The 12,615-nt window shown below is 37.9% G+C and overlaps 2 protein-coding genes across 2 annotated transcripts; both read right to left on the bottom strand.

Annotated features, from left to right (window-relative positions):
• Positions 1–319: 319 nt before the first annotated feature.
• LOC131317554 (NAC domain-containing protein 2-like) lies at positions 320–1,405 on the bottom strand. Its single transcript, XM_058347095.1, has 2 exons — positions 1,189–1,405; positions 320–1,104 (listed from the first exon to the last, which is right to left on the bottom strand). The coding sequence occupies exons 1-2, from the start codon at positions 1,403–1,405 to the stop codon at positions 320–322; spliced, it is 1,002 nt and encodes a 333-aa protein (XP_058203078.1).
• A 4,244-nt stretch (positions 1,406–5,649) lies between these two features.
• Positions 5,650–11,589, bottom strand: LOC131317839 (protein CHUP1, chloroplastic). The gene is made up of 7 exons (XM_058347510.1): positions 11,009–11,589; positions 9,446–9,799; positions 9,220–9,351; positions 7,317–7,498; positions 7,104–7,215; positions 6,547–6,690; positions 5,650–6,134 (listed from the first exon to the last, which is right to left on the bottom strand). The coding sequence occupies exons 1-7, from the start codon at positions 11,522–11,524 to the stop codon at positions 6,027–6,029; spliced, it is 1,548 nt and encodes a 515-aa protein (XP_058203493.1). The 5' UTR covers positions 11,525–11,589; the 3' UTR covers positions 5,650–6,026.
• Between the last annotated feature and the right edge of the window lie 1,026 nt (positions 11,590–12,615).

The following is a 12,615-nucleotide window of genomic DNA, read 5'->3' as shown; positions in this document are numbered from 1 at the left end:
GTGCTAGAATGTTGTGAGTTTGCTGGTGACTTCTCCAAAAACGTGAGCCTCCTTTTATAGGCAAAGGAGGTGACAATTGTAACTCCAGGATGATAAATGCAGCCATGAATTCTCCAATGAATTCTGCCAATGAATAGGGAGGTTACGGGATTTGAATTCACAATCATGGGGGAGTTTCGGGGGTTACAGAATCCACACATCAATACGTCTATTGATTGTGGTACGTCCAGATACAACGAATCCGGCACATGCTCGATCGGTTGCCTCGAGAGACCCTCCGGTAGCCCCAATTTCATTCATCTGAAATTCCGTAAAATTTTCAACACCCTTCACTCTCTTGATCGCTTGGAAGAAGCTCCGCACTCAACCAGGCTTCTGTATTTGATAAATTTTGTGCCCCTATGTGAGAGGGGTTCGAATACTGTACCCAATCATGTTTGGGAGTCGAAGAGATATTTTCAAATGCATTACAATCAAGCCCAAAACCTTGTTGTTGTTCCACAACCGGAACTGATTCATCAAGACACGCTGTAGGCATGTGAAAGTTTGTATTTGACGTTACAGTATTGCTATCCAATGGAACAAGTGCAGAATTATCACAATGCAAAGGTGAATAACTTCCTTGCTCCTCCTGTTCCCAAATAGCTTCAAGTTCTTCAACGGTTAACTCATTCGCATCGTCACTCATTAGAAAACTCTGATCTTGCACAAATTGTTGATCTTTTGAGAAGGGAACAACTTCTGTATCCGGTGCCGTAGTAATATCACACTCCATCTTCTTTTCTTGCATAACCTCAGTTCTAACACACTTTACAGGTTTCGAAACTACAAGGTCATTATTAGTAGTGGCAGCCTCAACATTCTTTCTTTTTCTCGGAGATACCTTGGTATACTTTGATTCGAATCTTTTTATCCTACAAAGAACATATTTGCCTTTACTTTTATCAGTATTGCCATCACGGAGAGAGTACTCTTGCATGATCCAGTGGCCTTTTTCCACAGGCCCGTCCATTGCAATAGGTTCATCGGCGGCAATCTCAAAGTACAACGTTGTCTTGTACCCAATTGCAGATTTACCGTTCCTAACTTCTTCACTAGCGGTCTCTCCGTGTCATGAGCCACAACCGGCTTTTCTGCCAATCCTGTTTTGGCTGGCCTTGATCAAGGTCGTGAAAACGTAGATTGTACCTTCTGTCTTCCATAAATCTGTCTTCTTGTCTTTGGTTTTGGATATCTCCCAGGGATCTTCGTCGGTGAAATTCTGCCACGGGGCTTTGTCGCCATAAATCTCACGATCGATAACGATGTCACAAGGCAGGGTTTCGTTCGTACACTTGTTCTCGAGATATTTTAGAAGGAGTTCTTGATCTGTAGGCCTAAAGCGATAGCCTTTTGGTACAGTCATGTTGCTCTCTCTCTCTCTCTCTCTCTCTCTCTCTCTCTCTCTCTCTCTCTCTCTGTGACTGTGTGATACTACGTTCGAAAATTGACAAAGGTTATAGGGATATATATAGGGAGAATTTTTCATAAGTCCATTATAGCAGTTTCATAACCCACTAAGTCCACTTCTAAATTTCATAACCCACTAAGTCCACTAGCCTTCGAAAATACTAATATAAATATAACCCTGTAGCCCTAATCACTATATATACCCCACTATAGCAGTTTCTTTTCCATTTCCTTCAAACGGGGGGGGGGGGGGGGGGGGGGGAGAGAGAGAGAGAGAGAGAGAGAGAGAAAGAGGAGGGAGCTGCCAGGACAAGCATCTCGACTCAACCTCCTGTTGTCACCGCCGTTGCCGCCCACCTCCAGTTGCCGTCACATTCCATCCCAGCCTCCCGTTCCTGTCGCCATCGCCACCCACCTGATGTCGCTGTCGCATCCCGTCCCAACCTTGCCGTCGCCATCGCATCTCACCTCCACGTCACCTTCGTGTTCGACAAAAGTATAGGTCGCTAGCGTGTCACCGAACGAGATCTGCACAAATCTCTACGAGATCGCCGTCCTTTTCCACCGTCAGCTTCATTCCCACCACTGCCGTTGTTTCAACACAAACAGGTAAGTCAAGTTTATTTTAGGATTGAACATATAAGGTTATTTGTTACTATTTGTTCAGATCTGGTTTGGTTAGGATTTTGGATGAACTTATGGGATCATATAATGTTATCTATGAGCTTCTGAAATCATTTTCATTGCAGCGGAATAACATATGATGCTATCTATTAACATCTGAGTCTTTAACATATAACCCTAATTACATACCGACTGTAATATAAATAGGTCAGGTTCTATGGCCGAAATTACACCACAAGTTCTTGAAAATATCGTTTTCGCTGCAGTTAAAGTCGCACCCAGAACTGCGGCACTTTGTGTCGTGGGGGCTCCGCCCCCACACCCCCGGATGTAAACATATAACATTAGGTTATAACATTATATTGCTATATGTTATTGCGTAACATTATATGACGTTATATATTCTTCTGTTGGTTGTTTATAAATATCATTTTGTTCTTTGAAGATGTATGGTATTCATTTTGTTCGATTGTCATTTTGCTCTATGAATATATATGGTTATATATTCAGGTTTATAAGCCGCTGCTCGGACCTATTCAATAACATAAATTTAGTAGTTTATTAATTTTTGTATATAAATATATGTTATTTTTATTTGTACATATAACCATATTATAAAAAGATATGATATGGTCTTCGTATATGAGACACATATACGGAACATATACCATTAACCCAAATGATGGTTATTTGTGTATCTAACGTTATTGTTTGGTCAGTATTCACTGAATTTCGTGGAAATATGTGTAAATATAAGGTTATATGGCAATACACTGTTGTGTGGTTATATGTGGACTTTTTATTTGTCAGTCTGTTTCAATTCTTTATGTCGTCAATTGGTTATTTGGGACAGATTCAGACATATAAGGTTAAATGTCGATACACTGTTGTGTGATTATATGTGGATTGTTTATGTGTCAATCTCTGTGAATATATATTGTCATATGCCAGCTTTTCTGAACATATAATGTTATATGTCTGAATCTGTATATGGTTATTAGAAGCAAGTTATTGATGCCGCTGCGCGGACCAATTCAATAAAGTAAATCATATAACATTATATGTGTGTTTCTGATAACCATATATGTCTATAACAGAGTTTAGTTTTTAACAGATAACCATAATGACACTGTGCTGATGGGATTAATGATGAACTCCAACCTCAGAAGAGTCCTTCACATCAAATCCTTCTACCAAAGATACATGATGAAATTGAAGAGTCACATCAAGATCGTTGAGTCTGAAAAGACAGCCAATGCCATTAGATTTAGAATTTTAATTTATTTAAAGTCTTTTGGTATAATTTATTTATCTTGTTTTCATATTGCTATTTAGAAAATTTTGAATCCATTTTGTAGATTTGTCGATCAAATTTATAACTATGTAAGCCTCATAAATCAATGAAATTGATTTGTTATTCATGTTCTGAATAATACCCAAATAATGGTATATGTTCTTTTTTATTTTTGGAGTTTCACTGCACAGAAACTCACATATAACATTATATATTTTACTTTATTGAACTGGTCCGCGCAGCGGCTTCACTAACTCACTTTTGATAACGTTATATATTCAACCGAACCACTTATCAAATGTCGATTTCACATTTAATATTGTTATATGAGGCAAGGTCAAAATTCCATTTTTTCTGATGAATGAGTATCTAACGTTAAATGTATGTTTCTGTCATGTGTATCCCTTGAAAAAATGAACATATGACATTATATAAGGTTAAACTTGAACAACCAAAATCATTTTAGGTTTGCATCCTTAATATCGTTATATGTGATCTTCTGTCATGTGCGAATGAGTATATAACGTTAAATGTGAGTTGATGAATGAGTATATAATGTAAAATGTAAGTATATAACATTAAATGTGAGCTGATGAATGAGTATATAACGTAAAATGTAAGTATCTAACGTTAAATGTGAATTGTTGAACGAGTATATAACGTTATATGTGATCTTCTCTCTTTCTCTCTGTCGCAAAACTCCCTCTTTCTCTCTGTCGCAAAATTCTAACGTCACTACCGTAATTGGCGTGATTTCAAAAGTAGAAGGGATAATGGGCTAAATGGATGGGATTTGAATGGAAGGATAATTCTGTCAAGCACTATTTTCCTTTTTAAATGTAGTGAACTTTATGCCTTACCAAATACATATTAGTGGACTTAATGGATTAGAAACTTGATCAGTGGACCTAATGGATTAGAAACATGCTATAATGGACCCTAGACCAATTTTTTAATAAATATACGCAACAGAAGCTAGGGTGGCGGGACTTAATATAGTGGGAAAATCATTGAGTGCATCAAATCTGTGCACCAAGTTTACACACGTGGGACGCTCATCGAGGTTCTACACAATTGGTCCGAGCAATTCAATTTGTTCAAAATATTATTTTAAGGGTCCTAGGTCGACTTTTGGTTTCTGAATTTACAGGAACCAAAAGTTAAATGAATTGATAAGATCTTATCCGTACTCAATTTGAACTAAATTTTTTTACAGCAACGTCCTAAAAGCTATTTTAATAAAAATTTTAAGGGCTCAAATCATTTGTATGAAAGCCCAAGGTGGATCCCATTCAACTCAGTATACATTTGATCCCACACAATCCGATTTGGACCTATCCCGAGTCTTAAAAAATGATCAGGGCCACTCATTTTGTTTAAAATATTTTGACAAGCTTCATATAAAAGATTAGCTTAGTTGGATATCGATAAGACTGTTTACAATACATCCAACTTTGCAAGTCCAGACCTGAATTCTGAGACAAAGTTAGATGCTACGTAAACGTCCTTCTTGATATTTGATTAAGCTGATTTTTTACAGGAATCCTAAACAAAATATTTTAAATTAAATGAACGGCTCTACTTACTCCCAAAAAAATGAACAGGTCCGATCATCTTTAGAGGATCTGAAACGTATATGTAGGGTCATAGAATTGATGGGAATCTAACAAAGAGTTTTAAATGAATATATACAAATATTACTTTTTCGATTCCTCTTGTTTTGTTATAACAAGGAACAATATATATATATATATATATATATATATATATATATATATAGACACACACACACACACACACACACACGGCGTCTGTGGAAAATGGGGCCCTGATTTTTGGGCTCTCAAGCGGCTGCACCTCCGGCTTTACCTCAAGGCCGGCCGTGCTTGACCGACACAAATGGAGGTCTTCGTTCAACCTCTGTTGCTTTCTCCAAATATGCTATCAATTCCAACACCTCAAGACTGCAGATTCCTGATCAGGGTTTCAATTCGGGTGGAATTTCTGCGAGTTTGCGACCACAAGGTTAAAATACGTGACCGCAATGTTTGAATACTTGACCAGAATATAATACCGCAAATTTTTGCAGTAACTGAGAAATTAAGGTAAACAGCACTGTCAATACCCAGCAAATTACGGAAACCAATCGATGATACACGTATAGGCAAGAACACAATCTTTTGATAGAAAGGCGAGGGAAATTCCCTCAAAAAATGAGAAACCTTTCGACTACGCAACATTCAACAGAAGATTACAATGATCTGCTCCCCAGAAAACCGGAATTCTGGACAAAAGTAGTACGCTTATATTGAATGAATGTCAACTAAGCAAAGTCAATCCAGCCTTTACATAGAGCCTTGTTCGACTCCTTTGCTTGTTCTAGGGCGCCAATTAATCGATCTCCAAATGAAGAAATCTGTTCGTGGCATATTGACAATACTGAATTCTATACCTGTGATTGATACAAAAAGAGGCTAACCAGATCAAAAGATTTCATGTATATTTTTGTACACCAGCTAAAAGTCCTTTAAAAACATCCACTGCCCAACATTATTGGTCGAAAGAATGGGCAGAAAGAGAGAGAGAAGAGCATCGTCACTAGTCTTTATCAAATTCGAAGCTATAGTGAACACGATGATCCTCAATTAGAGTCCTATGTTTATGGTATGCCAGTCAACAAAGCTTGAGATTCTCGTAGGTGTCCCGGGACGCGTCGTCTTATTTCTTCAAAAGCACACAATGTTTGTGAATCAAGCCCTCCAGCAAACTGCACTCATGTAGAACAGAATTAATTAGAAAGTGGTTGCAGATACATGGCAGAGTAGCACAGATTCAGACTTTAAACTTCCTTTCTCTCTAGAACCAGTGTTACATATGAGAAACAGTGAGACGAAAAAACAAAATATCACTTGTTTGAAAGCATAAAAATGGTGAGAGATGAAAAAAAAATGGTGGACCATATGTTGAACCTTTCAACTATTGCCGAGTATCACTTAACCCCTCTCAACAACAGAACCATATGTTGAACTACTCTGTTTTTAACCTAGTTTTTCTTTACATTGTTTCCACTTGTCGTCTGGTATGTTGGCAACAAGCAGTCACATGATTCAAACGAGTTGAAGATAGTGTTGCAATCATAGACATGTCAGCTAATTGACAACGGATTCAAGATCACACACCTGGTGCACCTTATAAGCAAAATGGATGCCCTGAAGCAGTAGGCCTTCTTGTGTCGATTCCCTTTCTAAATACTGGGCAGATTCAAGCTCCGTTGTTACTCTCCTCAAATAAATCTTGGCAAGCATCATAGAACCCTGCTTTATCTGGAGAAAATTAAGAATACTGATCAGTTCCTATGATCACATCTCAACATGGGGAATACAGCTAGATTTCCCGCTTGTGAACCTTCAAAGCATCCAATACTACTCATATATGCTCTACTAGAAAGATCAAATCCAGAACAAATTTACGACATCCTTTACTATCTCTACAGTCTAATCCCTTAATCTCTACTGATATTTGTACAAGAGGTAGTTGGTGGGACCCAAAGAGATCCTGAAACAGAAGTCATGCTTAGAGAGAGATTAATCTTGCCATTAATGATGTGCACTACAATCACAGTGAAGGATAGAACTCTAATAGGATGGAACAGTATGTAAATCTTTCATTATTGACGTTAATCATTGTATTGATAACTTCCTAAAAACCAATAGACTTAAACAGGAAAAAAAAATACCTTACTAATAAATCCAGAGTCAAGCATCCAGTCAATTGGAATTTTGAATTGTTGATAAGAAAGCATAACAAAGGTTCGCAACTTAATCAATCTGTGTATGCTCTTCTCTGACCTAGCACCATACAAGGACAAATCAATCCAGTCCATTAAAAACACAATAGACGTGGATGAAGAAAAACAAATACATTGTTGTCTCTCGAGGTTCATACTTACTTGTCAAGCAAGCCAGCCATCTTCTTGAAAGTAACTGCACACGGAATGGTCGGGTCGTCCTTGTGTGAAGAAAGTTCACTTTGTAAGAGTTTGAGGCCACGATACTCAACTGCAGCTTCTCGCATGGCATCTGCTTTCTTCTCAGGCCACTTGAAATGCTTCAGCACTGCCCTCTCATCAGCCTGTATAGGATAAGACATTAGGAGAAACTATCAACAAAATAACATAAAAAATATTGGGCCTATCTTAACATCAACCAATGGATCACCATCCGTCAATTAAGTCTCACTTAGTTGAGTGAACATCTTCTCTTTTGCAGAAGTAACTCCACTAACCAGTGGCGTTGGAATTTATATTAGTGTGGTACTTACCAATCGTATATAATATGTCTGTGTATGTATACAGCTACGTCATCACTAGGGCTGTAAATGAACTAAGCCGTTCGTGAACTGTTCGAGGCTCGACTCGGTAAAGGCTCGTTCGAGTTCGATTCGTCTACTAAATGAACCAAACCTGAACCTCAATTTTAGGCTCGTTTCATAAATGAGCCGAACATGAACGCAACTGTATTCGGCTCGATTAGGCTCGCGAACTTGAAGTATATGTGTATCATGGGGATTTTATATAGTTATATAGTAAAAAATTTAAAACTTGTACAAGTCTAAATGTTTACAATTACTAAAAATTTACTTATGTATATGTTTTTATCTTTTTATATGTATATGAACATATTTATGTACATAATGAAAATTTTATTTGCAGTTTTAGACCTGTATAAGAACATAAAAGTATGATATTATTGAATTGTTAAGGCTCGTAAACAAGCTCGAGTTCGACCCAAACCTGGGCAAGCTCGGTTCGAGTTCGGCTCGTCGTAAATTTCATTGAGTTCGGCTCGAGCTCGAGTTCGCTAAAAAACTTAACGAACGAATCTGAGTATTCTAATATTCGGCTCGATTCGGCTCATTTACAGCCCTAGTCATCACTCATCCATTGATTATCCATTCGGTTCCACCATTGGGTCATCAAATTGTTCATGGTTGAAAATGGTCTATTTATTACGATGATAGAATCTTTCAAACGGAGAGTTGACCCAGACCCCAGACCCAATAAGGAATGCGAATGTTTTTGGTATGTCTACAAAAACGGGTTGTTGCTAAGCTGTTTTGGTTATTTTCGTCACTGTTTTTTACTTTTTCTTTTTTACGAAAAATGTGTGGCTAAGAGAGCAGACTTTTAGCTAAGTTGTTTGGATAATTTCAGACAACCTTTTGGCAAAAATAAATAAAGACAAACATTAGATTTTTAATGTGTGGCTAAGAGAGCAGATTTTTTGCTAAGCTGTTACGATAATTTCCGACAACCTTTTGGCGAAAATAGATAAAGACAAACATTTGATTTTTTTGGCGATGGAAAAGCCAAAAAGTTCGGTTTTTCTATAACACTGCAAAATAGCCTGAGATTTAATTAAGGAGATAGCTAATGTGGTGGCAATTTACAGTCCGAACTATAAGAAAAAAGATGAAAAAATCAAGGGGAACATCCAGCAGACATTACTTGGCTCTGCCTCTAAGAGTATCTGTTTACGGAAAGGACATGGAGAAAATGAAAAGTACAATAAAATCAGTCATTGAACACATCTTAATGTATACATCCAGATTACTCGACATCAGTCGACCTAAGCGTATATTAGGGGACCGGTGACCTAATACTGCGGAGCAAATGATGACTTCTCATTGTAGATTGACAAACCCATGGTGGTGATTGCTTCTTACAGGTTTCCTTGCAATTGTAGATGGAGTACCCAGTGATTTGAATGCAAAGAGTGCATGTTACTAACTTATTAATTATTATTGTTACTGAAACCCTAATACACCTATCAGTTCTGGTAAGGAGAAATTACCAGTGACAAGAGTTGATCGTCAAGCCAATCAACAAATTGCAAAACATCTTCGATATCCGAATAAGCAGCATCCAACACTTTCTGGATGAGACTATTTACGAACTCGCCTTTTGTTTCAATGTCTGTTTTTATCTACAAACAGAGCCATTTACTAAGTAAGCTAATTAACAAATAAAGAGTAAGATCATATGTAATCATAGTTACAAGAAAAGGCTAATATACTTACAGCTAAAAGGTGTGTGGACCGCTTTTGTATTTCCCCTACTAAATTACTATGTGCACTCATAACCACCGGCTTATCATGATTCCGAGATCCTGAGGGGGGTATTAGTGGAGCTTTTGGAATGATAGCTCCTTTAAGTGTGGCCCTAGGCAGGGGAGGTGGTGGTGGCGGCGGCAGCAAGTGGCATGCAGCAACCTTTCTCTGTAAATCTGCAGAGGCCACTGGAACTGACTGTATATCTGGTGCCATTAGAGCCCTAGTTGTAGGCCTTGCATCACTGGTTGACTCATTCGTAACCTTGGAGTGATCCAATTTGGTGGCAATGAGCTTTTGAATGTCTTTAAATGTAGGAGTCGTCTGCACAAAAGAAATATTTGTTCCATCAACACAAGTTGGTAAATTGAAGAAGTCAATCATAACTTCATGAACAAAATAACAAAAACACAACGATGAGAAGGTAACGTGACCACATGTGTGGGAAAATAAATCTCTAAAAATAATCTTTACGGTCATTTTTTGGTTTGGAAAGTCTATGTTTGGAGTTTTTTGTACACAGATCTGGAACAGATGTATTCGAAATTGTCTGATGCACGTGGGTCCCTCATTATTTTGTGGCGCCCACGTGCATCACACAGTTCGAGACACATCTATGTCACATGAATCTGTGTGCCAAGCATTGCTCTTTTGGTTTAACATACAATTTGATTACTCATTTTAGTACTCCAAACACCAATAGAATATTATAAAGCTAATTTTATTGCCCACCGTAAATAAGATTGCAGGCTATCCCACAATGATTTCTCGGTGAGGTACATTGAAAGCTATCTAATCTGATTGCATAGATAATTTAAATAAATAAAAAAAACTCATCGAGAGCAATTGCAATATTTTATATTTACTTTATTTTTGCATAACCTTGAATATCCATACATTAGAATCATTAAAATCTCTCTTTTTCAATGGGCCCTTTACTGGACGGTGCATGTAATTTGTCCCAGAGATTAATCTATGTCCAATTATTTTATAAAAAAAAAAAACATTCAGTGTTTTCTACCTGACTACCTAACACAACTTTATAACCAAATTACCAAACCAAACCGAACCTCAAGTCCCACGCAATTGGGGTCGGTGAATTTGTTCCTAATCGTCTAACGTCATAAGGATCTAATGGGACATTTTTGACGTACTAGCTGTCAGCTACCTTAGCACAACCCTCCTCCTACACCGGCACGGGCTTGAGACCAGTGTGTAACAAATAAAAGTTGAAGTAAGACACATGCGAAGTTAAGCAATTTATAGATTCCAAGCAGTTACACAGATGCAATAGCCAAAAAGACAACCCCAAGGGTTGGCCTAGTGGTGGGACATCAAAACCTTGCTATCAATTCCTTTGGGGCCAATCCATATACAACTTTGCTTGCTTCCGCTCTAATTGGGCTCCCACAAGTGGGCGATGGGATAACGCCCCCAGGATAGTAGAGGTGGGCGTAAGCTAGTCCTTACACCTGAGTTCTAAAAAAAATAGCCAAAAAGACAAATTAAATTCTGGGTTTCCTAATCCCTCACCTGTTGAGGAGGAGTGATGAGAGTAGAAGCGAGTTTTGCTTCAGCAGCAGCAAGCTCTTCAGAGAGCTTTCTGTTACACAGCTGGAGCTCCTCGTTCAACCTCTGTGCTTTATCCAAATCTGCTTTCAATTCCAACACCTCGGTCTGCAAATCCCTGATCAGGGTTTCACTCTTCCTCTTCTCCTGGTCAACTTTCTCATCCAATTCTTTCTTCCCACCCAAATCAGAGTTTTTAAGATCTGGAGTATTCTGCCGCCGTGTGGGACGGGAAAATTGCTCGACACCTGATCTGGGTTTTGGTTTGTTCGCAAGAACAGGCTTGGAATTTGGAGTTGGTTTTGGGAGTAACGGTGGGGATACCCTATTCCCGTTATTGTTGTTCCTAATCAAAGTATGGGAGTCCTTTGGTTTAGAAGAGGCCCTGAGACGGGACGAGGTGGCGGCTCTTGGGTTGCCTTGGGGTTTTGTGGCGGTGGTGGAGGTGGTGGTGGCGGTTGGAGAAACCTCTTGCTTCATTGCTTCTCAATCTCCTCTCCACTCACTGGGTTGTACACCAATTTTATGTCAAATGATGGAGTTTATACTTTATGCATTCAATATATATATACACGTACAGTTCAGTCTCAAATGAGGGGATTCATATTTTAACTAAAAGGTGAACCTTCTCATTTCTTTCATTTTCCGATCGAATTTCAATGATCCGAGCAGCTCAATGTGTTCATAACGTGATTTTAAAGGTACCCGCGAGAAATCGGTAAAAAAAAATTATGATCGGGAAGGGCTTCATCCAAGCAGTTTTTGTTTGAACCATTCAATAAAAAATAAACAAAAACTGCCCCGATGAAGCCATTTTCGATCATTTTTTTTTTGCTGATTTTTCGTGAGTACTCTTAAAATCACGTTTTGAACACATTGAGCGGCTCGGATCATCAAAATTCGATCGGGAAAGGGAGGTCCGCATTTTATTAAAATGCGGTGGTCCTCATAAGAGCGGGACTATATATATATATATTCGGAGCGGTTATGGATACACCTAAATAAAAAAATCAAAAAAACACCCCAAAGTTTTCAATCGAGCTACTCAATGTAATCAGAACATAATTTAGATATTTTTTTAGGTGTCACCGAAACCGTCCCAATAATATAATACCAGCATCTCTAATTCATTTCTTTTTACATGACGTATCGGGTCATTTTACACGCACCTTAATTAATTCTCTCTAGTTCAATCAAAGGCCATGCCCGCTCGATTTAAAGAATTCACAAAAACAATTACTCCTCCCATCCCATATTGTTTGTCTAGCTTGCAAAATGATGTCTTAAAAATAACATAATTTTTTCAAGAAAAAAAAATTCAAAGCTTTTTCACAAAATAAAAGAACTCATTGATATTTAGTAAGTTGTTTAAAAATTTTGAATTTTTCTAGCAAAAATTATATTACTTTTAAGACTCCATTTTGCGAACCAAAAAAATATTTTAAAACGGAGAAAATACTTTCATACGAGGTGGCCCCAATAATCAAACACTGATCAATTTTATAAACTCCAGCCAACGGAGTAACCATATCTTTTGACTTTTATCTCCTACTAGTAGGAGTATTTCTTTA

Source organism: Rhododendron vialii, chromosome 2a, assembly GCF_030253575.1.
Source record: "Rhododendron vialii isolate Sample 1 chromosome 2a, ASM3025357v1".
Taxonomy (NCBI): domain Eukaryota; kingdom Viridiplantae; phylum Streptophyta; class Magnoliopsida; order Ericales; family Ericaceae; genus Rhododendron; species Rhododendron vialii.
Note: the sequence above shows the minus strand (reverse complement) of the source record. Positions and strands in the feature narration are given on the sequence as shown.

Bases quoted from the DNA above. Each gene is read 5' to 3' on its own strand.
- LOC131317839 (XM_058347510.1), bottom strand. From the start codon at position 11,524: ATGAAGCAAGAGGTTTCTCCAACCGCCACCACCACCTCCACCACCGCC. The intron at 7,216-7,316 runs GTAAGTATGAAC...GTATGGTGCTAG, and splicing joins ATGGCTGGCTTGCTTGACAA to GTCAGAGAAGAGCATACACA. The intron at 6,691-7,103 runs GTATTTTTTTTT...AATTTTCTCCAG, and splicing joins ACTCTGGATTTATTAGTAAG to ATAAAGCAGGGTTCTATGAT.
- LOC131317554 (XM_058347095.1), bottom strand. From the start codon at position 1,405: ATGACTGTACCAAAAGGCTATCGCTTTAGGCCTACAGATCAAGAACTC. The intron at 1,105-1,188 runs GTACAATCTACG...CATGACACGGAG, and splicing joins AGATTTATGGAAGACAGAAG to AGACCGCTAGTGAAGAAGTT.